This window comes from Lepeophtheirus salmonis, chromosome 3 (genome assembly GCF_016086655.4).
Source record: "Lepeophtheirus salmonis chromosome 3, UVic_Lsal_1.4, whole genome shotgun sequence".
Lineage (NCBI taxonomy): Eukaryota > Metazoa > Arthropoda > Copepoda > Siphonostomatoida > Caligidae > Lepeophtheirus > Lepeophtheirus salmonis.
This window is the reverse complement of record NC_052133.2, coordinates 2,950,263-2,976,099: the sequence shown is the minus strand read 5'-3', so window position 1 is coordinate 2,976,099 and position 25,837 is coordinate 2,950,263. Positions and strand designations below refer to the sequence as shown.

Below are 25,837 nucleotides of genomic sequence, written 5' to 3'. Positions count from 1 at the left end.
AGTCTCAAAAATGAATTTAAAAAGATCAAAATTGAATTAAGCTTTGTACTTAGAAAATGTATAGCAATTCCTTACTATTCTTTTTTAATTGAATATTGTTTTGGAAAGGGAATTTTATGATCTTGCCTCTTAATGGAAAATAAAAGAAGTTCTATGTGGCAGAATATTGACCCAAATAGAGATTAAATATATTTGAAGAAATTATGCCCTAATGGTTATTGCTATAGTTGTCACAGAATATATGTTCGTCCTCCCAGATATTCTATAACTCCAATAACCAGGTTTGCAACATTTATAAAATTATTTATATATCCAGAAATAATAAGTTCAACGAAGCGATCCTTCTTCTAGTTTACGATCGATGGTTATGATAATAAATATTTTAAGAAACATTCTGAGGGCTCGGAAGTAAGCAGATATCCAAAATTACGCTAACATGGAGTTAATTAAAAAATATACTTTTTTTCTTTGTTGTAAATTTTTAGTGTAGGAGCGCAGAAATTTACAGATGGTCTCCCCTTTCAAAGTCGAACCACTTCACCACAGATCTATAATAAATCCTTACAACATATAAGACGTAAATTCGATGGATAATCCTGCTTTAATACGTAAGAAACCTTTCAAGTTCAACATTTTCTATTCGTATAAGTAATTAGTTAGGAGTATAAGAGTATTTTAATTTTTATTATATCATATATTTATTCGATGAGAAATGATTAAATAGTTTCAATACAGAAGATAATTAATTTTTTTTAGAACTTTACAATATATAATATAAGTATCACGAAATGAAGCCGGGAATATAGATTACGAAGCTCAAGATACATAATAGTAATAAAAAAATATACATATGCATATTTAAAAATAACTTTAGAATGTATATCAAGAGTGAATAATAGGTGATTAATAAAAAACCTTCAATTCTTACAATTTACTGAAATAGAGGTTTCGAAGCGATGACTTCCACCATTTCCGCATATCCAAAAAAACTTACAAGATTAGAGTTAAGGTTATATTTATTGACAACTTGATCAATTAAAAAGAAGTTTGGGGAAGATATTGATTAATTAATCATCTTTTTTATCTCCCATGGTACTCAATCTCCTTTCTAACTTATCTTTTTCTTCCATCAATCTGTCGTACTCTTCGGTCAAATTCTTAGACTGAGTTTTCATTCCTTCAACGTCCTTTTTGGCCTTCTCCAACTCTGTTAATTTAGTAAAGATAATATTTATAAAAGGTACTCATAATTCATTCATTTCACTTACCGTCGAGTGTTGATTCCAACTTTTTTTTCAATTCACTATCTACACTTTCGCCGGACATAATTTGTTCAGCAGCTCTGGAAGCGGAGGTTGCTTGTTTCATGGCAGCAGATTTTTCAGCTTCAAGAATAGAATTTTGACTGAGTAGACCAACCATTCTACGAATAACCCTATAAAAATGTTATAAGTAAATCCATCAAGTCTCGTGTCTCCAATATAAAATAATGTACTTACAAGCACAAAAACAAGGAGAATCCACTGATGTAAAAATTTCTTTGAGAGCGGAATAGCCTTAAATGGTTCTTTTTTTTTTTATAAAAAATGGTACATATTATTATTTTTATATTATGATAATTATTCCAGGGGAACAGTTCAACACCTAAGAATTCGATGAAATATCATTAAATTCCTAGAGTCTAAGAGATTTGGGACGGGATGAAAAACAATGAATACCTGCATTTGTATATCCATATGAGCCTTTCCATGACCTTCCATTGTATTTTCATCATTGTATTTAATCATTTCGCGGATTGCGTCTGAAATTTATTAGGGATTTTTATAGTATTATATTTAGATAAATTTGGAGATTAGATATGGAGTAAGAAATATGAAATAGCCATAGGTTATGAAAGAAGCGAAATGTAATAGATAAATATATGAATGATTAGTCATTCTTAATTAAACATGAGTTACCTAAAAAGAATAGAACAAGGATGGCGAGAAGGACATAGAAATAGTAGACCAATTGGTTTTCAAGCCCCTTAAGGAACTTGGACTTGAAGAATTTGCTCCATATTCTTGGGGAGATGAATGGGAATAGGAGAAGAGCAATCACTCCGATTTCGAGATATAGAAAACCAGCTATTAAATTCCAATGTAAACTCATCTTGATGTCTAGAGATAAATAATTATTAAATATTTATAATGATAATTACATTTCAATGGACAATTACCCCTTTCTGATGAAATATAGCCTACTTGAATGAATTCCAAGAATAAAGAAGAATATCTGAACGATGACGACAATTACTTTTAGTTCTCTACCACAAGGTGAGATGAGAGGTTGCGTACATTTATACTTACTTTTTAGTTGTATTAAGTATGAACTACACTCTAAATAGCTACGTACTCTACGTTAAATTCTATTATCTCCTTTTAAATGCCAAGTCTGATAATAAGAAAAAATTAATTCACGTCAACTACTAATGATGAGCTTTTATAACTAGTGGGGGTATAAAGCGTTTTCACGTAACGTCAGCATTGTTGATGTCGACCATTTTGGGGGTCTAAACATCCAAGTTTTGTAACGAGGAAAACATTTTTTTTTCATTAATATTGAGGAAAACATTTTTTTTTCATTAATATTGAGGAAAATAGCGAACTATTGTATGTTAAAATGGGACCAAGAAATAAAAGACTAACTGTCTATAAAAAACTATCCCTCTATTGCCTAGTTTTATTATATGTATATCAGACCCTAAAATGTATTTAAAACCTGTTAAACAATCTTATTTTCATATTTTAGATACAAATTAACTATCACAATCGAAATAACAGAATTGTATCTCTAATTATCCTACTTTTATCGTCCCTAATAGTACAAATTTAGACATTTCATAGGGATTTTCCGTACCTATTACTTTGATTATACTCAAATATCAGTGTTAAAAATTGGCATCAAGTAGTATTCAATGCAGTTATACATTCTTAAAGCCATTGGAGGAAATTTTATCAAGATTTATTGGAAAATTGTCCATTTTATCTACTAAAAATATCAACATTCAGCTCCCAAAGTGTCTCCTTCAATTATGGGCAATATATGACGACAATAAAAACGCTCTATAATTAAAAAACTTTTTAAAAAATCAAAGAAATAGGCGGACATCATTATGATGGGTTGGGTTAGCAAATGTCAACAAATTTTATCAGTCATAGTCTGAAAATTACCAGATGAGGGAATTCCTAAATACCTTTGTATGATTCAAATTAGGATGTACATCCAACAATGATATTTAATTTATCTTTCATTCTGGCCCTGATACACAATATTATAGAAATAACACTAATATTTAACTTATTTTTCTGTTCCCTTTTTTAGCAGATTTTTCCTTAAAACTATTGAATGAACATTAACTAGATATGAAATAAGGTAAAAAATTAAGAAAACATTGTATTTATCCAAAATTTCTTTTTAAAATTCAGAGATTATTTTATCATTTACATATAGTGTACCTTAATAACAATGTTCACTACTTTGATAAATAAAAACTTCAAATTCGGCCATTACATCTGTTGGGTGTTTACCTTTATTTATGAGTTATAACCCATGAATAAATATAGATATCTCTGTAACATTTTTTTCTATGTATAATCACTCCTCCAAATCCAGCACGGATTAATTTTTAACATTAATCTATTATTTTCTACGGATGTGAAAATTGTCGAATCATCATGAGCATACATTTAAAATAAAGTATAAGTTGGAAACTTGCAATATATTTATTAATTTCTTCTCCCTATTTCGAAAATTCAAATGTATTAGCGAGCAGGGATAACTTTAGTTTTTATAGTGATCTCTGTCAGCATATATGTCGTCTATTTAAGTTGCCAAGATATATTTTACTATTTGATTTACACTCACAAGTATTTAGACAATTTTCCCATTCTTAATTATATCCTCAAATTGAAAAAGTATTAGCTGCTTGTTTAAGATATGGATTAGTTTAATAGTATTTATTAGCATAAAATTAATAAAACAAAATATTTTCAAAATCGTCTAACCGCATTCTATATGTACTTAATTATTACAGACTAACTAAGTTATGTAAATAGTTGAGAACATGTTATTTTATCAATAAGTGGCATTGCCAAATGGAACGATATACGGGATTAAAAAATGGCAGTGTTAAAATACTATCCAATAGTTATTAGATCAATGTATTTTTCTAAAATTGAACTTTTTTCATATTGATAAAAATACATATTATTATTCGGAAATTTCCTATACTACCTTTTTTGTGAGTCCCATAGGTTGTAAAAAATATTAAATGATATAAAATATGAATAGAGTAAATTGAATATATAAAAAATTCCGCCTAATAAGATATTAAGGTTTAACAGTGTTGATAGAACGTCACGTCATATTATCTTATATTCAGTGAAAGAAGAGCTTACTAAATAACATTATAGATATAGGTAAAGAAATTAAAGACAACGATGATAAATTATAATACTGATAAATCAACGAAACATATGTAGTTACATAATACAAACTTACAAATAATTAATTCAATAAATAACATGTCATTTCTTTCTTAATATGAATGATAAATATTTCATTTTATGAGATTAGATTGAGAATTATCTTTGGATTGTAAAACCTTTTTGTGATGTTTTTTCCCTTTACAATGAGCCTCAAAAGAGGCCTTATTTGGAGTAACAAGACAACAAATTTTGCAGTAGAAGGCATTACTCCCAGAGATCTCAACCATATAGTGTTTGAGCTTAATCAAATGAGGTTTCCCAGACAAATGTTCCTTGAAAGACACAGGATTTTTCAAATCTGCTTTGCACACTTCACAGTAATAGTCATTAGTTAACATTTTGGATGGATCCTCCTCCTTTACGTCCCTCACACTTGAATTCAAATTTGAAGTCTCTTTTAACTTTTTAAGGGCCTTGAGATGTTTTTGACCTTGAAAGTGATTTAGAGAAACAATGGGAGAGCTTAGACTCACTTTACACATGTCACAGTGATTAACAAACTGTCCAGTTAGTATTTCTTTCTGTAGAATTTTTGATCGAGAGATGCGTCGAGGTATTTTTGCCGCTCCTGAGCCCAATGTTAGATAGATTTGATTGAGTAAGTTGTCGATTTTTTTTAAATGAGCCTTCCCAACATAATGGGTCTGAGCAGACATGTCCGATGTAATGGAAATGTCGCATAGTCCACAATGTGTTTCAGTGCAATTTTCAAAGACTTCATCTGGAAGGGATCCCGTATAAAACTCTTGAATCCACTTTTGGCCATATAGTTCCTTTATGGGGGGAGGAGAATCTCCTCCTGAGATGGGAGGGTCAATGGCTTTCTCGAGTTTATCTGAAGGAAATACATAAAGAATAAAAGAGTAAGGAGATTGTAATTAATCAAGTTATATCATTTACAGTGATTAATTAATAATTAGTACAAGTACATGAATGAATAATAACATCAATATTGAGAATAACATGTCCCACCTAAGCCATTCTTTTTCCCCTTGTTTCCCCCATAGTTATAAAAATGCAAGGGAAGACTTTTCTTCCTCTTGTGTTGATCTCCATATCCTATCTTTGGCGAGGAAGGGAATTGAGAGTTGGACAATGGACTTTGCAGTTCAGTGCTTAAATCGGAAGAGGATTTCTTCTTAGGGATCTTGTAGGTTTCCTTGAGAGGAGCCTCCAGAGTGTCAAAGAACTCTTCTGCATCATCTTCATTCATTTTATGACCACTCGAACAAATAGATATTCTAGCTGGAGTAGCTAAAAACTAGACTAGATGAGTTGAACTTGATGGACCAAATTCAATAAGTAAAGTATCACATTAATCATGGACTACTAGTTAGTCTCTAGAAAAAGACTGAAAACAAAACAAAGACTACTGCTGACTGCAGTCCTCTTATTCTTTTTTGCCTCACTTTTATGACGTCACAAATAACAATGAGTAATGAACTAAAATAACTCCAGTCAACAGCTGACTCAATTCTGTCTTTAGTCCTTCTCCTTAGTAGTCCCTGCATAAATTGATTTCCACTTTGTTTACCTCTGACGACAGAGGCCTTTCCTTCAAATTAAATAGACTATAAGGGAAAGAGGCGTCATGTACATCAATCAAGAATGTTTTTTCTTATCTCTAATTCTGATTCTTCTGAAATTCAGTATATGCGCTATTTACAACTCTTGCGCAGTTCATTGATGATAAGTTATCACTGATAACTTATCAGTTTATCACGTCTCTTTTAACATCCATTAAAAATCAATTCAATCCAATGTATTTTAATATAAATAATGGTGATGTATTTTGCCTTTAATTACATGAATTAGAGTGAAACCTACAAATTAACTTCAGGTTCTACTCCTCCAAGAATGGTTTCCTATCTGAAGGCTAAATTTGCTGAAAGCTATGAATAAGCACTGCTAGACGTCCCAAATGTATTCCTACGGTATGGATCATTCAAGACATTACAATGTAAGGATTCTTGTTAAATATTTACTTGAATAACAAAAATACTTGTTACAGGCTCACTTTGAAGATAATATGTTTCGTCGTCGAATTTTAGAAGGACAATGGCTATTGACATGACACACGATGCAATTCTAACTATTTTCGATTATAAGAAGAAAATGAAAGTCGAAAACTTTCATTAAATAGGAATAGAGTAGAAAAAAAACTGAAAGAAATAAATGCAACCTTACTTAATGTAATTCATTCTCTAATAACTTTTCATGCTCACCCAATAATGATAGTGAAGAAGGCAATTTACTGATCAACTATGTGAGCAGTCCACTCATGATGAATTGACGGGTAAAGGGAAGTATCTGTCGTTGTAATACAAAAAGATTAACAAAGTCCCTCGGAATCATGTACAAATTATAAATATTTATTATGGCTGAATAAAGTTGTCTCATAAAAGAATGCACTGATTGAATCAAATCTAATAAATATTTTTTGATTAATAATATGTTATGTAATACAAATATAGTTTTTATTTAAAAATGTAACTAAAGTAAAGAACAGGAGCATGAGTAAACATAATATATATGAATTAATGCAAACATTATTTAATAACTTATTGAAATAGTAATAAGGAAATAATAAAAAAATATATATCGTATTTGTGGAATGATAGCACAGAGATCCTATTAAATTTACATCGATTTAAATGACTCATAATTTATTTTATAAAAATAAATAGATCATTAGTTGAGTACGATAAGATATTTCAGTAATTAATTTATAGATCCTAGGGAGTTTTATGAAACGTAGAGCGAATTTCATCATTTCAATAGATTTATCCTATTAGGCCATATTAGTGTGATAAATTAATAAAAACGCTTTGTTTTTTAATTATTTTGAATAGTTCATCTGACTGTAGGTGTTTAACTTTATCTTCTAGTTACGCATATCCTTCATAAAAGTTATTCACTGGACCATATCTTAGAGGAATTATCTATATTCAGTATTACGAATTAAATTAATTCATATGTTCAATATATATTCAAGTGTGATAAGGATTAATAAGGAATAGTCATTGATAGACTCGGTTGGCACTAATTTTGCATTTACTCAGGAGATGATAAAATGTATTATTTATATTTTTAAAAGAAGAAAATAACTAATCTACATTTTGACTAAGATTCATCTAATGTAATTTCATACTCTAAAAATTATAAAAGTTATTTTAAAACAAAAATACACGACCCTTATCATTTACAAAAGGTATTTATATTCTATATTTTTTGATTGAGGTTACGTGAATCCTGAACATAATTCATATACATGGTCTTTGTTTACTTTTTATTTCAACCATCTTGTCTCCTCATTCCTTTTCAGTCTCTTTACTTCTAATCAACTAGACCAGATGTAATTAAAGAACCCCTTTTGTCAATTATAAAGAATGGGTCCTATCCTTCCACAAAGAGACAATCAAAATTAAGGAGAGGCGAAGGAATATATCCCATGATGACAAGACATGTATTATATGATATAATACATTAGATATAATTTATATCTAATATTTATGCGTGAATCAGGAATTTGTGCTGGAACAGAAATAAAATTAGCCATTATTCATTGGCCGGATGATAGAGTGATGTGTGTGGCCGGGGGGGAGATGACGTCAACTGTCTCATTTATGAATGATGCAATTCTTTACATTTCAAACTTCAAAGGGACTGAGCTAGCTGGCTACATAAAAATTAATATTATTATTTATAAACATTGACGAATCACTAATGACGAATCGGGATAGTTCATTGAGACGTATTTCCTAATAATCTTTGCATCCAGCGTATTAGTATTATTTATTAATTATTACTATCTATCTATGGCAATGGAGGGATTGGACTCGAGGTTGGATGCAGTAGGATTTTCTTACTTGGACCAGGTCCCCATTACAATGAATCCCATTTTCACACTCTCTGTTAATTTAGATGAAGTTAACAATCTTCTCAACACAGAACTCCTGATTCTCCCCGTACACTGTCCCTATGACTGGGAAAAGGAACAGGTACTTAACTTCACTCTTTTTTCATTTCGTTTCTTATTCTTAATTATTTCTATCCTTGTTTCAGTCAGCTCTCAAGACCCTATTATCAGACATTGAAGCTAGGAGTATTGCTCAGGCGAAGGAAGTGGAGACACTGGAACGGGAAGTCCAAGAGCGACTTCAAGCCAAACAAGAAAAAGAAAAAAAAGAATTGGAATTGCAATTGTCAAATTTAAAGTGTTCCCCTTCCTCCTCTTCTGAAGAGTCAGACCAACAGCCTCTTCAGCAAAAAGAGGTCACACAAGTCAAAGAGGAAGAGCCCCTCACTCCTCTATCCCCTCCTTCTCCTATAAACTATAGTGAATTCGAAGCTGCTGCAGATCCATTTGAATCTGCTGAGCTTCAAACTATCAATGAACTTCATGAACTAGCTGCCTGTTTTCCTTCTGTTCCTCAAACGCCACCCAAATGTTACTTTCCCCAACCTCTGAATAACCACCAGCTCTTTCAACAAAATTATGTATCTCATCCTCAACATCAAGAGTTAAAAAGTTCAAAAAGTTTCGGAGACATTGTGGGAGAGATCAAAAGGGAAGAAAATCTTCACCAGAACCACTATGTGAAATCAATAAAACCCTTAGGACCAAGCTTAACTCCACCTGGCTCTGCGTCTAAGACAAAGGGGCTAGAAAACTGGACTCCTTGGCCAAATTTAGATACTTTAAATAAAGAGGAACTGGATCCTTTTGCAGATCTATCTGAGACGGAGCGAAGTGTTTGTTCTAAAATCAATGAAATGGGGTTTGCTAAGCCTCAGTTAGTAAAAGGAGTCAAACATCTTGGAATAGACTCTGAAAAGTTGATCAACTTTTGCTTAATTGTGGATGAGTTAGTAAGTGAGCGGAATTGTCCTAAAGAGGTAGCAGAGGATGTTTTACTCAAGAAGGACCTCGACAAAGAAGAATCTCGGAAGTATCTAACGACCTTTATGGAGTTAAAAGAATTGGGATTTGAATCCAGTGAGATGTGTAAGGCCATTGAAGAAGCAGGCTATAACAAGGATGAAGCTCTCAAGGTTTTGATCAAGGATTAAGTTACAAGTGCATTGATAATTATTTTTATAACTATTATGAATGTTGTTATTTAATCAACAGATGTGACCTACATCCTTCATGATTTATGTGAGCATTATTACATTTAGAAGGGGGAGTTTGGGATCATCTTTCCCCACCCAAATAAACACGAATTTTTATACTATTATATAGGTAGTGATTATAATTCTTCTATAGAAAAAAATGAAAACAATACAATATAAAATATAATACATAAAAAATATGATGAGTAATAGAATGAGTAGGGAGAGAAGACTTATATTTCTGTATTGATCATTTAAAAAAAATAGTGACTATCTGAATGTTGCATATACGATCAAAAAAATGCATGAAGTTATGCTTCATAGAATAATTTCAAAAATAAAACTGATGAGTGTTACTGTTGCTTATTTAGTACTATATGAGTATGAGTAGGTTTGGTATTTTTATTGTTTCTTTGACCTTATACGGAAGACATAGGATCCTTTTAAAAAGCATGGAGTTATTGTCCTATAAACTTTTTTTCAATAAATAATATCTTTAATATTTGAATAAACCCATACCAGCTTTTTGATATTTTTAGGTAAAGAAGGATTTTTTTCTTTCTTAAAATTCATCATGCCTCGTAAGGGCTTCACCAAAGTCAGTGGCTTGAGATCCAACGAATAAATCGTATTTATCTAAAATTTCGATTTTGGTTAATTGTCTATCATTGTCAGAGTCTGACTCGAAAATTAAATGTTTGGCCTCGGCTTCACTATGATCGAAGTCGGCTGGGACTATCCAATTCTTGACCTATTGTGTTCATATATGATGGTTATTATAATTCCAGATTATATTCATATCTACTTACTTCATCGTGGTCCATGAAACCATCTTTATTCACATCCCTAAATTCTTTGAACTGTTCCCTCTCAGATTTAACCCAGTCAGGTTCGGTCTCGTCAGATTCACCTTTGTACATATCGCTAATATATTCTTCAAGAGAGATTTTCCCATCTTTATCCTTATCTATGTCCTCTAAAGTTTCTGTGACAACAATGTCTCTCATATGGTCTGAATCTTCCGGATGGAGGAAGAATTTAAATTCCGCGGATTCCAGAGCTCCATCTTCATTCTGATCTGCAGTTCTCCAACGGCGTTCATCCCTGGATTGCATTTGCCTATAAAGAAATGACTGTGTTCATGCATATACTTAATCCTGACTAAAACTGTTCTTTTTACTCATAGGAGACATTGGAGGTTTCCTCCTCATTTTCAGGATTCTCTTGGTCATCGTCCAGAAAGCCGTAGACAATCTTCCGATAATCCTCCCATTTCAAACTGGATTTCCCGTCAGGATTGTGTTGTTCCCACTGCTTGTCGACATCCTCGTTGATGTATCGCTGTTGAGTGAATTGGATCCATCCTTGAAGTTCATCTTGTGACACATAACCGTTCTTGTCCGTATCAATCCGATCTACAATGGCAGCAAGGCGAGCGCGGCTTTCTTCAGGACTCAAATTATCAAATTCGTCAGATTCATTTCCGAGAAAAGCGTCATGGTCATAGTCGCTGTCATGATCTCCATCATCATCGAAATGACTTGTTTCACTTAATTTATCTCGATGAAGGATTCGATCCCCATGCTCCATCACAGCTCCAAGAACAGGGGTTGCTCCCACGAGTCCAATAATATACGCCAACAGAAGGAACCTCATCATGATTTACACTTGGGTCCAGGATCCAGAACTAGTCAACTCAGTACTTGATCGGCACTAAAATATTTAAGCCTTCGCTTTTTAAAAAAAATACAATTTCCTTTTTTTTATTTTGAATGCTCAAAAGTATTCCACAGAAGAAAAAGTGTTCATTTTCTAACTATTAGATCCACTTTCTAGAAATTAAATTTCTATGATATATTTATTAACGAATATATATGTTCCTTATCCTCTGTTTCTTAAATATTTATTTGCCTTTGAGATGACGTGTTGTTCAACAAATGGGGAAGGATTATATCACTATGTACCCATATGTGCTAGAACAATTATAAGTAACGAAATGGGGTTCAAAGTTCCAAGAGCATTACAAGTCATTTATCCTCCTTAAGGTCCATTCTCTTAATAGGCTAAAGCATATTTATTACATTAACCAGAGCTACCTGATGAAATATTTGTAAAAATATATAAAATGTAATATTCACAATTAAATCTTATTGATGGATGGATATTATCTAAAAAGTAAACTAGGGCATAAATTAACACAGTAATATTTATTTGCTTAATTAATTTTATCAAATTTGTATGATTAATTATACTCAGGTATCCATAGCCTCTAAAGTTGACCTGATTTTCTCAAAAAGGACTTTCTCCGTTTCCTCTCTATATGATTAAACATTTTTCAACATGAACTCTCGTACTCGTAGACCAAAAAAAACTTCCCTCAAGGATGATTTACCTAATCATAATCGGAACAAAACTACAAAGGACAACACCAAGGATCACAGATCACTCGAAAGAAAAAAGAAAGTGTATGAAGAAGAACAGCTCAAAAAGAAAAGAGGTAAAACTAATGTTAAACCAATTAGGGATTCATCCCAATCTAGAACTAAAATCAAGCCACTACCAGAGAGTAGAAAAAAATACCGTCAAGGGAGATAGGGTTCACGAGAGTAGTAGTAGTAAAGAAGCAAAACCCTCCAGGAAATCTGAAATAGTAACAATTGAGAAATCCCCTCAAATTCAGGCCTCAATTATTACTAAAGATGAAACTGAAATCGCAGAAGAAATTGTTCCTGATAAAGACTCACTGTCTGGTGATATTGAGTATGAAGATGACTTTGAAGACTATGAAGAGGATTTTGAATCAGATGATGAGGACGGCGATATGGGGGAGGAGGAATTGGTGATGATTGATAAGAAAATGGACTCTGGAAATTTTGATGTAACTCCAAGATTCCTTAAAGAAATAGCTGAGGTAAAAAATGCAATCATGGAAGAAAATTGTGCGACCAAAAAACCTAAGCATCCAGTACCTGAAGAAACTCCTCATACTGATTTGACCCAGAGTCCAGACCGTTCTCAAACATTAGTTTTTAATTTTGACGCAGCAAAGAAACGAAAGAAAGAAATCGACAAGTCCTCCAAGACCAAAAAAAGAGGAAGGGAATTATTGAGTATGATTCGCCTGGATACAGTTACTATAGACATTTTGAATATCCCACCCATCAGTTATGAAAAATTTATGACCACTTTTGGAAAGGGGCGACAGGCTATTGTTCAGACAGGGGAGGACATCTTTGATAAAGGAGTTCAATGTGATGGTATTGAGTCTCTCAATAAATGGACTCAATTTCCTCCATCCACCAAATTTGATGCAGATCTTCCAATTCAGAGTATAATAAAAGGAGTCGGAGGAGAAGGTCAAAAAGAGGATGAAAGAGAAACATTTCTCAATTCCATTGATTACACAAGACTGGACACATTAATTACATCTGGTGGAAAGGTTATTCTGACTCTAATGCAAGAAAAGGAGAGTCAGTTCTTCGATAAGACTAATAATCACCTTAACCAAAGTGCCACTGATTTTTCATCTAATATAATCAGTTTACCCATTTCTAATTACCCTTACCTCAAACACATCATATCAGTGAAATTTGCTTTACATCAGCCTTATCTCTTGATAACGTGCCATTATGACTTAGAATCAAAATCTTCATATCTGGCTATTTGGGATTTAAATGCTCCAAAGGATTCACCTCCTCAAAAATTACTCACAGTTAGAGGACTAGTTACGACATTTTGCATTTATAATTACAAAACCTCTCTAATATTCGCCGGACTAAGTAATGGCATAATCGTACTATGGGATCTTAAAGAAGAAATTGGATTGCATTCTAAGAGAGAAAATGAATTAGCGTCACTAAGATCCCCGACTTACATCGATGAGAAATCTCATGAGTCGTCCATCACTGAAATAATAACATTACTTGATGAATCAAATTCAGAGCCTAATTCCTTTCAAATTGTATCAATCGAAGAGCAATCTAAACTCATCATTTGGACTGTTTTGGAAGAAAATTATAATAAAGAGGAATTCTTAGGACTAGCTTATTGGGGCTCAATCAGACTTGTACCCAGCACGACTCTTAATTATAATGAAAAGTTACTTTTTTTGGATGTTTGCAGTGACAAGGATGGAAGTAAACTTTTCGTGGCAACAGACAGTGGGCAAATTCTACACTTTTATAGAAGAGATGCAGGCTTTAGACGCCCAACACCAAGTGTCTTTAAGTCAGAGATTGAAGGACTATCTGCAAGTTGCAATAAAGTAATCTATTCAGCATTTGAATCGTATAAATTGCTTTATGCGGGATTTGATGATGGTTATGTCCGAGTTTACAATATTACTAATGAAAAACCAATCCTGGTGTGGCCAGCTGCAACACAAGGCTCTCCTTTGCTGGAGCTCAAGCTTTCCTTTTTCCGACCAAGTATATTTTTTATCATCGACTCTGATTCGAATATAGTAGCTTGGAATTTATTAAACAATACCACTTCACCGGTTTGCTCGTTAAAAAACACTACAGCCGTTTCAATGGATCTTAACCAGGGTCAAGACAAGGAGTATAAGTCATTGATGGCGGTAGGTTTAGCCAATGGTAACGTGGATATTCATACTTTAAAGGAGGAATTTACCTCAAATAACAAGAATGAAATGGAGATGTTCAGTCAATTTATTTTTTTATTATTATAAAAGTTATATTTTAGTAAATTCTTTAACAATAAATAAAGTATTAATAAATTATATTATATACCTAGTTTCTATAAATATCATTTAATCCAACTTCTGATAAAAGCCGCTGAAGTTCAAGCGTAACATGAGATCGTGAAGATGATGTTGATACCCACGAGCTGACAGTTTGGAGACGACTAAAAAAGACGAATAAAACAGTTGAAAATAAGGGCGCTATGTATTTTCGCCTAAAAATATTTTGCTTCAGATCATTTTGCCTTATAGTCATTTCCCTCAAGGATATTTCTACTCAATATATAAATTAATGATATTTATACCTCGTTATAGTTTATTTTTGAATGTTTCCTTTGATTTTTTTTACATCAAAATATGTAATGTGGATTACTATGAAACACATTAAATGGTTATTTTCTCTTGGAAAATGATGGAATCATGCCCCAAAATTTTAATGCATACACCACAAAATTTAACTATGTAATGAATTCGAACCAGAGACCAAATAGGCTAATAAATTAGTATAATAAAAAAATAAAATAAAAACAAAACACGGCAACGATTCGAATGGAAGAAATACTCATCACTTCTTTTTCATTATCAATTATTACTAGACATGATGGATTATTCATCTAGAAAATACTCATGGATTGACGAACAAGCATCATTATTTTCACAGAAGATGGAAGAAATTAAATAAGGTTGCCTATATTAATTTCCTATTTCACGAGGGAGGTAGATATACAATTGGCATTTTATTAAAGCATTTTATAGGAATGGCCATTAAATTTTTTTATTAAAAATGAAATGGGAACATCCATTTCAACCCAAAAATAATAATAATAACGACCTATAAACTTCATTAATCTATATATTAAGTCGATATATCCTTGAAGCAAAATAGCGTTAAGGCAAAATAGTTGAAGGCAAAAGTATCGGGCACCGTAAATAAGATAAGAGTGGTTTCAGAGTTAGGAATATATGTATTATGTAGACAGAAAAAAAATGATATTTTTATCTATACTGGTGCATTTACCTGAATCGTTTTTTAGACTGAAATATCCATACTGAGTGCAAGCAATAGAAACAAGAAAGAAAAAAAAGAGGACAACCTCTAATTTAGTGTTGATTAAAACAACAAAAACAAGTGTTAGATATATATACGTGAATAATATTTATGATCACCTGAGACCATATTCCCAATGGATGAACAAAATTACAATTCGGATTTTAGTAATTTTTATCTATTGTGTACAACTACTGTATTGATTAAATAAACTGATTTTACTATTGGACTCCTTAGATTTGAAAAAAAGAATTATAACGAACCATATTAAAAACGGCAAATTCCAATTAATTTTTCTTTCAATTTAAAAAAATAAAACTGATATATTTGAGGCACATAGTGGAACGTTTGAGGCAGAGTTTCTGGCTATTCTAATATCAATTTATGCATATATCATAATATTTAGTCAGACACGAAGAAAGTGAAGTAAAAAAAAAAAAATTCAAATATTAATTTTGCCAATAAAACATTTATAATAATAAATGTTCTGAAGCACTTTTTTAAACTAAACACTATGTACTAATACAAATATATGTATAGAATAACTGTAGAAACTCCACCCTTCATTCGAAAGAAGACCCTTACATACATTTGACAAACCTTATAAAGTATCTATAAAAATGAGTAAAGTGGTTGTAATATCATAATTATAGAAGTGCTCTACTACTTAGCGTAAGAAACAAAAACACTACTAGCCCCATACATAAAGAATGACCAGACAAACACCGGTAGTACAACATAAATAAGTACATCTTACCTTGGTATAAAAAGGAAGAATAATCTTTAAAGACATTGAAATATTCGTCCAATTGAGGAAATGGAAGAGACTCTTTGGGAGATTCATCTCCATTCGGTGATTTTTTGGATGTGTTTGTCAAAGTCAAAGAGAACTTAACAATAATATTAAAAATATCATTAATGATTTTTTGAACGGGCTTAGCTTTTTTATTCAGCAAACACCTAATTAATAAGAATGGTAATTAATTAATCATGTAAAACTTAAAGAAAATATCAAGTTAATTATCTCTACCTAAACAATGCTTTGTTCAAATATTTCTCATGTGCTTCATACAATTCATCAAGTGACTTTACTTTATTCTCTAAATCCTCTTGAAATTCCTGCCAACACAAATCCAGAACCTGTGTAGAAATGTATCCTTGAGCCACCGTAATAAAATTGAGCATTTCGTTTCGCATAAGATGAAGTGCATGAATATTTTGAGAATCGGCATAGGTCTTTCCTATTTATATATATATAAGAAATGGAACATAAACATTAGAATGAAAAGCCTACTTTTATATTCACTCACCTATAAATTTCAAATGCTGATGAACTTGTTGGAGGGCCCAGACAGTTTTTTTGAGCTGAACTAGAAATTTAAAGAGCTCTCCATATTTTTCTAATGCTTCGTTTGTTAGAATTACATTATACGGCCACTCAGTACGATATGTAAGGACTAAATGATTTAAAATGTCATCAATGGGCTTATTCAAATTCATAGATATTTTCTTGAAACCAACATTGTGAATACTCTTGGAATCACTAGATCTACAAGAGCTAATAGCATTATCCACCAATCGATTGAGAGTAGCTGGATTACATATGTCCTGGCTCTTTCTACAGTTTGATATTTCATCAAAAATAGAAAATGATAACTTGTGACCAAATTCACCATCATAAAAAAGAAGAAAATTTCGACATGCCTCAAAATGATTTAGAAGCCCAGAATCAACAAGCATATAATGGAGTAATGCTTGATTCACGAGGGATTTCTGCGTGCGAAGAGGAATTAAAATTGAATTCTCCATTAGAATACTTAGAGGAATGAATGTATTCGATGAATCTTGAACATTAGTCATCTTAGGATTGGTAGAATCTATGATCTCCTTTTTTGAGCTGAATAGTTGATCTGAGAAATCATTTCCAATAGGTAAAGAAAATAGCTCTGAATAGTTTTTTGTATACTCATTTACATTTGATTTAAAATTAAAATTAAAATCAGTAGAAGGTGGTCTTAGGAAATCATGCTTTGGACCATCTTGATTTTTAGAGTACAAAACATCTTCTATATGCCTTGAAGGAGGACGTTTTCTTCCGTCAATCACAGATATGTCATTTTTCTTCACAACCATGACTTTCTTTTTATCTTGTAATTCCAGCTTATCAGAAAAATCTTCGAAAGTAATAGAAGAAACAATCATTTTATTTTTATTAGTCATCCTGTTAGTTAAGGTATTAGATGGACAAGTCGAGGGTTTCGATTGAGTTTGATTATCGAGATTTTGAGAAGAGTAGTTCTCTAATAAACGCTCCTTAATCCAGCCTGGAAGATTATTAACATTTCCGGCTGATATAATCAAGGTTTGCTCTTCACTAGTGAAAGAACTCCAATTGGATACATTGATACTAATTACATTAGATTCCTCATCTTCTAAATTAAGTAAAATATTATTTAAATCATCCGTTTTAACAGTTAATAACTTCCAAGTATCCGTTACATTATTTTGATTTTTCACCTCTAGAGAACTCAACGATGTCAAATTATTCAGAGACTCTGTGTCATTGATTTGATTTTGTAAATGATTTTTAATTGTTTGATTCTCGATCCTCCAAAATTTGATTCGTAGTTGTCTTAGAGCGTGTCGTTTGAGCTTCCATTGAGCAACCTTTTCTCTTCTCTCAGCTGCATCAGTCAAAGAGCGATAATGGTTCTCAATTTCCTTCCTCACTAACTCTTCTCTTAATATGGTTTCACTCTCTTTTTTCAGTGCCATTTCCATCCATTCTTTATCCTCTTTGGCTTCTAAACTTCGTTTCTCTTCGCGCTTTTTGATTCCTTGCCGAGCTTGTTCTTTCAAATCTTCAAAAATGAGGCGTTTCTTCTCGTCTTTCTTAAACTTCTCAGCTATCATATTTTTTTCAATCCTTTTCAAATTTTCTAAATGCTTGTAGCGAGCAATTTTAGCCAAACTCTTCTTCTCATTTTCTAAATTAAGCTTATGCATTTTGATGCTCAGCGATTTTTCCTCAGCAATGGAATTCATCATTTCTGTATAATCTTTTACTTCTTTCTTTAGCTTTTGCTCTTCAACAAGAGAGACGAGTAGTTTTATTCGAGGTTGACTTTCAGGAGTAGTACAGCATAAAAAATGATTTGAACAACATAGTTTTAGAAAATTGAGAGCCTTTCCACACTTATAAATTTGATTCTGAATATCAGCAATGAATCGTGCACCACTTATAGTTCCAGAATCTTCATTTGGTATATTTTCAACAATATATGCATAGTCCCAGTATCGACGATCCCTATAAGAAGCAGCAGCTCCATGTTCAATCAAGCCAAACTCGGAGAATTCATCATAGCAGACACCTTCAAAAACCCAACGCTCTAAGAATCGGAAGTAGGGTCTAGAAGTTATTCGCAAAATAGAAATTAGGACAAAATATAGATCCTTAGTGTTCACATAGTAAGTCATGTCGAAAAGGTAACTTAGTAAACGAATACCTCGAGGTAGATCATCATTATTTTTTAGTTTAGGCAATTTTGTTACTTTACAAAGTTCAGCAAGGAAAAAAACGTGTTTACAAAGAGGTCTTAATGCTTTTGAGAGTTCTAGTAAACTATCTTTGACGGAAACAATTTTCAAAACCATAGCACGGAAACCATCCAAGTAATTTTGAATACCAGACTGAAAGCATTGAAAGATCAACCCTTCTAACAAGTTTCTTTTCTCTACAAACCTCTCCAACCTTCGAAAATGTGTTCCACAAGTAATATACTCTTGAGTATAAGAAGAAAATGTTTCAGGAGTTAAATTTTTCAGAGATAGTCCTGGTGATACAAAGAATTCCTGTGACGAAGACTTGAATCCAAAACTTCTTGAGGCAATCCCTATCATAAGATATCCAATATCGATAATCAACTCTTTTTCTTTCAATACGATGAGAGAAGGAATTTGAATAAGGTCAGGATTTGATAGTTTCAAATTATGCCATCCAAGAGCCCATGCCTTTAATACCCCCTCTGAATATTCAGTTATGTATGGTAATTCCTTAGGAGGGTCAATGACCGAAGGAAACTCCCAATTCCGTCGTAGACCCGAAGAAGGTGCTTTCATTTTCATAATATCACTCCAGGGAAATGGTAAGCTTTTTTCATCGTTGCAGGAGTCGTATCCTGCATCTTCTTCACAATCCCGTGAGGAAAAGTCAAATGCAGGCTCTTTTCTTGGGACACGGATTCTTCTTTGTCCTGAGCCATTGAGAGTTGCCGCTAAAGGTGGAATCGGCACTAACGTTAAGTTTGTAACGGGTTTTAAATTAAAGAAGGAGTATTGAGACACGGGACAAGTGCCACTTTTGTTGAATTTTTCATTCAAATCCTTGGTGAAAAGTTCTTTGGGGAAGGAAGGATAGGATCTATGATTTGAGAGGGGTGGGATTGAGTCTTTTTTGGGGGATGGAATGGATCTAAGAGTAAATAAAAAACTTAAAACTGGATGTGCACTCTGGGGGAGAGTATCACACAATTTCTCGAGATCATTGCCCTGATCGATGAACCACGACTCTCTTAATTCATAAGCGGCAATAGAAATGGAATCATAGGGGTTTATTGAGGAACTTCCATCTTCTTTATCAGAGGATTCCCCATTATTGTGATAAATAGTTTCGAATGAACGACCTTTCAGTTTCATACGAATCCGAGCCTTTGCATCCGATTTTCCAGGAACATACTGTTCCACAAGTTCCCCCAATAATGAAAACATTCTCCAATATCATTAACAGCACACAATTCGATTTCCCAATCCTCGCATCACTCCGTCTATATTCCAGCTATGCGAACGTTTCAAAATCAATGTTACAATTCAACATTTTCAATGTTTATTAGTAAAATGACGTCACTCTAACACATGTGACGTAGTAGCTGAGTGGTCCAAATTAAAGGACTCGAGGTAAAGAGTGGACGCTCAAGGTAAGGGAGTTGGGATTTAGTATTTCTCAATTCTGATTAGCTTAAAGTTAGAAACTGCTACATGTTCTTCCAGACACGCAGCCAGTTTGAACAGGCTGTCCCCTTCTTAGTGAAAAAGGAAAAATTAGGACGACTACATCACAGCAATAACGTGATATTGTAGGTCGGGGTTAGGAACATAATAGTCTTCCTTGTTTTTAGATTCAATTGTTTATTTTTCCCTTAACCGTCTTTCACTAGAGTCCTTTAGTACAAATCATAAAATATGCTTAACTAAATTATATAATAAATACTATTTATGTCTTAATTTTTTTAATTAATTAGTCTTTACACGTAACGACAATGAATACATACAAAAAATTGTTTTCTATTGCTTTGTAATGTAAAAAGAGAAGGCCCCGCAAAGAGGAAGGCCACAATTGAGAAATATCAGCACATAGAAAAGTGGGGGGGGGTAAGGCGAAAATACAGGGTTTTTTTTCACCTTCATAAAAAAAATAAGATCAAAATCAAATTCTTCCTTTAAAAGAAAAATATTCAGGGATGGGGGCAAAACGACTTAGTTACATTAGTACTACCATTGCCATTTATGGATTTCAAATTCATCTCCCAGTTATCAAGAGCGATCGCAGGATTATATTTTGGGGCAGCTTGGTTTTTTTCCCCTAATCTGATGGAATGACCTTTTCTAGAAAATAAATCCTTAAATTGTTTTTGTTTTTTTTGGAGGGGGGCTAATTTTCATTCCATATTAATTATTTTTTTAAATTCCTCGATTTTTGGGGGAGGGAGGCTAAAGCCTGTTTACTCCCCCCTCTGCAGATGCCCCTTGTCAATGACGTAGTAATAAGGTATATAGTGGTCACTGATGTATATCATAAAGATATTTTGATCTAAGACATAACAATGTCGTAGTAATAAAATATTGCAGTTTTATGCATATAGCATCGAAACATGTATACAGAGTACACTCATCCATCATCAAATCACATTTTTTTTTTCTCAAACTCATATTTAAAGTTGATAATATTGTAGATTAAAACGCGTGCAAGGAGAAAGGGGGGGGGGAATACATATGGTATCATTATTTAAAATACTGATGTGATTATCATCTGCCTGCTTTATTATGATTTTTGAGGGTATAACGAAAGTATTTATTAGCAAAATGTTTAATGAAGATATACTACGTATAATTGACATAGACGTTTTTTATCCGTTACAGTAGATTTTATAACGTCACACTCCACGAAATTGTAATTCATTATGAACCTTATTCTCAGAATAATAGCTAATAAAACGACAAAGTAGAGTATTTCGAAATATATTTGAAGTTCCAAGTTTAAAAAAGAATAATCTACATACTAAAAAATATACCATCACACATTTATGTTAAATATACAAAATTAAACAATTGGAATCATATAACTAATAACAATAAATTATATATACAGAATATTGAAAAAAAAAAATTGATCCAAATAATATTTTCTTGTTCTGACATCGGAATCCAGTTAAATATGTCATAACTTTAGGTTGCAAAACACAAGCGAGACGTGGAGTTTAATCAAAAGATAATCACCCCTCTTCTTCATGTGGAAGTTGCTATATACAATTGTGCACAGGATAGATATATCTCTACCGATGAGATCTAACTAATTATTAATAATAAAGTAAATGTCAAAATCATAAAATTAGAAAATAAATATACTAATAAAAAAAATGTTAGAAATAAATCCATCTTAAAGATTTAGAGCAAAAGCTAATTATGTAGTAATATCCGGGAATATTACTCCTTATTAAGAGCATCAAAAAAGATTTTCCCCGTTATTTCTGCTTATATAACAACATAATATTATCATGAAGGATTTACACAATTGCTAATTATAATGCAACACCCAATGTAACTACCCTTGTTGTTGTGACCAACCGTTTTTGTCTTTTATGAGTTTTCTGAACACCTTTTCTTGGAGCCCATCAACCATAGCTAAGCCTTAAGTGATAAAAAAGTAATATTTATTGACTACGTAATATTGGAAAACCTAATTATCATACCCAAGTCTTAAAGCGAAGTAAGTAGTCTCAGACAAACTAGTTGTGAACCATCCAAAGCTACTACCCCCGTTGTTGTGACCATTTATGTAGTTGTTTTTGCCTTTTAATGAGATGTGTATCAGAATTTTAGGTAAAATAGAATCATATTTTATGGTTAGATTTAAAAAAAATTTGAATACTTACTGTTAGATAGTACAAAATTCAGAGTTCCATTTCGAAATTAGTAAATATTTTATACTTTTTACTGATAACTTTATCGTCATTTGGGGTGGATGACTCAAAACATTTTTATATATATTTCTATAAATGACATCAGTAACAACATCCTCCATTAATTTAATGATGGTTCCTCGGCTTACCTGTGTATTTCTCTATAAATTTTTTGAACGTAGATGATTAGCAATGGATAAGGTTATATTACATGCAATAAGCATCTTTGTGAGATCAGAGTTAAAGTCTGACTTGATGTATTCATGATTAACTTGATTTTTTAGATGAATATACATGCTCTTGATATGAAATGAGGATAATGAGTGGAGTGTAATTCTAGACAGGGGACTAAAGGCACATTTAAATCGACAAATCCCACAAACCATCTGTTTCTCATCCGATAAGTATTTCCCAAATTCCTGGGCCTTCATTTTCATAAATACAGACAGAAAGCGACGTTATTTTAGACATTTTATTCAGTTCTCTATCGACTATCAGTATCTAATATTATACTAATATTGAATAATATAGGCGGGAATGATAACGTTCTTGATTGATTGAAGAAGATGTATATTATTTAATCAATGATGCCATAAGTATTTCTTCTTTTCTCCTCGCACGCTTTTCTATTCTTACCAAAATTATCATCCTTACTCATATTTATAGTTGATAATATTGTAGAGAAAAACGCGTGCGAGGAGACAGGGGGGAGAAAGACATATGGTATCATTGTTTAAAATACTGATGTGATTATCACTGATAATCACATCAGTATTTATCAGTTGCCTGCTTTATTATGATTTTTGAGGGTGTAACGAAAGTATTTATTAGCAAAATGTTTAATAAAGATATACTACGTATAATTGACTTAGACGATTTTTATCCGTTACAGTAGATTTGGAAATGTCACACTCCATGAAATAGTAATTTATTGTGAACCATATTCTCAGAAAAATAACTAATAAAACGACAAAATAAGAGTATTTCGAAATATATTTGAAGTTCCAAATTTAAAATAGAAGGCTTAAATTAAATATAATCTACATACTAAAAAATAAACCATCATACATTTAAGTTAAATATACAAAATTAAACAATTAGAATCATATAACTAATAATAACAATAAATTATAAATACAGAATATTGAAATAATAGATTGATCCAAATAATATCTTCTTGTTCTAACATCGGAATTCAGTTCAATATGTCATAACTTGAGGTTGCAAAATACAAGCCAGACGTGGAGTTTAATCAAAAAGATCATCACCTTTTTTCCTTATGTGCAAGTTGCATATACAATTGTGCACAGGATAGATATATTTCTACCGATGAGATTTTAATAATTATTAATAATAAAGTAAATCATAAAATAATGTTAGATTTCAATCCATATCTTCCTCCAATCTTAGTAAGAACAGCTTTTAGAATCCCACTTTCATTTATTTCATATTTATCTAAAAAAAGAAAAGTTAATCCATGCAGTCAAATTTAACTGATAAGGCAGTTCAGGCAACCATTCTTGACTTATTGTAGTCTTTTAACATGACATCGTAAAGATTTAGAGCAAAAGCTAATTATGTAGTAATGTCCGGCGATATTACTCCTTATTAAGAGCATCAAAAAGATTTTTTTCTCCGCTATTTATGCTTATATAACAACATATATACACAATTGGTAATTATAATGCTACACCCAATGCAACTACCCCTGTTGTTGTGACCATTTAAGCAGTTGTTTTTGCCTTTTATGAGTTTTCTGAACACCATTTCTTGGAGCCTATCAACCATAGCTAAGCCTTAAGTGATAAAAAAGTAATATTTATTGACTATGTAATATTGGAAAACCTAATGATCATACCCAAGTCTTTAAGTGAAGAAACTAGTCTCAGACAAACTAGTTGCGAACCATCCAAAGCTACTACCCCCGTTGTTGTGACCATTTAAGCAGTTGTTTTTACTATTTAATGAGTTTGTATCATAATTCTTGATATGTTTAGCTAAAATAGAATCATATTTTAGGGTTAGATTTAAAAAAAGATTGAATACTTACTGTTAGATAGTACAAAATTCAGAGTTTCATTTCGAAATTAGTAAATATTTTATACTTTTTACTGATAACTTGATCATCATTTGGTGTGGACGACTCAAAACATTTTTATATGTATTTCTATAAATGACATCAGTACCAACATCCTCCATTAATTTAATGATGGCTCCTCGGGAAGGGATAGGTTTACCCGTGTGTTTCTCCATAAATTTTTTGAACATAGATGATTAGCAATTGATAAGGTTATATTACTGCAATAAGCATCTTTGTGAGATCAGAGTTAAAGTCTGACTTGATGTATTCATCATTAACTTGATTTTTTAGATGAATATCCATTCTCTTGATATGAGATGAGAATAATGGTGGCGTGTAATTCTAGATAGGAGACCAAAGGCACATTTATTTCGACAAATCCGACAAACCATCTGTTTCTCATCTGGTAAGTAATTCCCAAATTCCTGGTCCTCCATTTTCAGAAATCCAGACAGAAGGCGACGTTATTTTAGGCATTTTATTCAGTTCTCTATCGACTATCACCATCTAATATTATATTAATATTGAATAATAAAGGCGGGAATGATGACGTTCTTGATTGATAGAAGATGTATATTATTTAATCAATGATGCCATAAGTATTTCTTCTCTTCTGCTCGCACGCTTTTCTATTCTTACCAAAATTATCACCCTTACAGTCATATTATTATTTATTATTCTTTCATATGCAGAGCTTTAGTCTGCTCTAAAAAACTTGAGCGTGCTCCCGCTCAGTTACTAATTTTGTTAGCGCGCTTCACTCCCGCTTGTTTTTTAAACTAATGAGCGTGCGCCGTTCAATGAAAAATGGGAACTGAACTCTGTTTGCTCTAGAATTCGACTTATTTATATATATATTTGAAGATAAGTGACTAAAAGAAAAAAATAATGCCCTTGTTTCATTATCGTTCATAATTTCGATACAAAGTTTTACAGTGTAGACACAAGATAAATAAATTATATTAGAAGGTGGAACTAGTCAACCTCTATTATTTATATTTTATCAAATTTCTTTTAAATGGTTGAGCTCTATCAACTTGCACACATCATTGGATAAATAAAAAATTGTAGTAGTTTATAACATTCTTGGTATTTTCTGACTTATATAATGGACCTTATTGTATATAT

At 32.1% G+C, this 25,837-nt stretch overlaps 6 protein-coding genes and 1 long non-coding RNA gene across 8 annotated transcripts; 2 read left to right on the top strand and 5 right to left on the bottom strand.

The window, feature by feature from the left end:
* Positions 1–665: 665 nt before the first annotated feature.
* On the bottom strand, positions 666–2,492 carry LOC121114420 (B-cell receptor-associated protein 31). Its single transcript, XM_040708385.2, has 6 exons — positions 2,219–2,492; positions 1,959–2,159; positions 1,719–1,801; positions 1,500–1,567; positions 1,269–1,435; positions 666–1,207 (listed from the first exon to the last, which is right to left on the bottom strand). The coding sequence occupies exons 2-6, from the start codon at positions 2,149–2,151 to the stop codon at positions 1,068–1,070; spliced, it is 651 nt and encodes a 216-aa protein (XP_040564319.1). The 5' UTR covers positions 2,152–2,159; positions 2,219–2,492; the 3' UTR covers positions 666–1,067.
* A 1,491-nt stretch (positions 2,493–3,983) lies between these two features.
* On the bottom strand, positions 3,984–6,098 carry LOC121114422 (uncharacterized). Its single transcript, XM_040708386.2, has 2 exons — positions 5,502–6,098; positions 3,984–5,364 (listed from the first exon to the last, which is right to left on the bottom strand). The coding sequence occupies exons 1-2, from the start codon at positions 5,740–5,742 to the stop codon at positions 4,601–4,603; spliced, it is 1,005 nt and encodes a 334-aa protein (XP_040564320.1). The 5' UTR covers positions 5,743–6,098; the 3' UTR covers positions 3,984–4,600.
* A 79-nt stretch (positions 6,099–6,177) lies between these two features.
* On the top strand, positions 6,178–9,769 carry LOC121114427 (uncharacterized). Its single transcript, XM_040708392.2, has 3 exons — positions 6,178–6,489; positions 6,541–8,530; positions 8,595–9,769. The coding sequence occupies exons 2-3, from the start codon at positions 8,348–8,350 to the stop codon at positions 9,600–9,602; spliced, it is 1,191 nt and encodes a 396-aa protein (XP_040564326.1). The 5' UTR covers positions 6,178–6,489; positions 6,541–8,347; the 3' UTR covers positions 9,603–9,769.
* Positions 9,756–11,602, bottom strand: LOC121114428 (calumenin-B). 2 transcript variants are annotated; one of them, XM_040708394.2, is made up of 4 exons: positions 10,825–11,602; positions 10,454–10,763; positions 10,164–10,395; positions 9,756–10,117 (listed from the first exon to the last, which is right to left on the bottom strand). In XM_040708394.2, the coding sequence occupies exons 1-3, from the start codon at positions 11,301–11,303 to the stop codon at positions 10,207–10,209; spliced, it is 978 nt and encodes a 325-aa protein (XP_040564328.1). In that variant the 5' UTR covers positions 11,304–11,602; the 3' UTR covers positions 9,756–10,117; positions 10,164–10,206. The 2 variants fall into 2 exon arrangements, with proteins under 2 accessions (XP_040564328.1, XP_040564329.1); XM_040708395.2 differs by having other exon boundaries at positions 9,756–10,110; positions 10,825–11,422.
* Positions 11,603–11,720: 118 nt separating this feature from the next.
* Positions 11,721–14,399, top strand: LOC121114426 (cytoplasmic dynein 2 intermediate chain 1). Its single transcript, XM_071886873.1, has 2 exons — positions 11,721–11,844; positions 11,901–14,399. The coding sequence occupies exon 2, from the start codon at positions 12,028–12,030 to the stop codon at positions 14,332–14,334; it is 2,307 nt and encodes a 768-aa protein (XP_071742974.1). The 5' UTR covers positions 11,721–11,844; positions 11,901–12,027; the 3' UTR covers positions 14,335–14,399.
* Grip163 (gamma-tubulin complex component 6) lies at positions 14,305–20,300 on the bottom strand. Its single transcript, XM_040708389.2, has 4 exons — positions 16,705–20,300; positions 16,425–16,635; positions 16,152–16,354; positions 14,305–14,510 (listed from the first exon to the last, which is right to left on the bottom strand). Exons 1-4 carry the CDS (start codon positions 20,159–20,161, stop codon positions 14,416–14,418), a joined length of 3,966 nt encoding a protein of 1,321 aa, XP_040564323.1. The 5' UTR covers positions 20,162–20,300; the 3' UTR covers positions 14,305–14,415.
* Positions 20,301–23,604: 3,304 nt separating this feature from the next.
* LOC139904886 (uncharacterized) lies at positions 23,605–25,360 on the bottom strand. The gene is made up of 2 exons (XR_011779144.1): positions 24,488–25,360; positions 23,605–24,425 (listed from the first exon to the last, which is right to left on the bottom strand). It is a non-coding gene; the product is annotated as an uncharacterized lncRNA (long non-coding RNA).
* Positions 25,361–25,837: the final 477 nt, after the last annotated feature.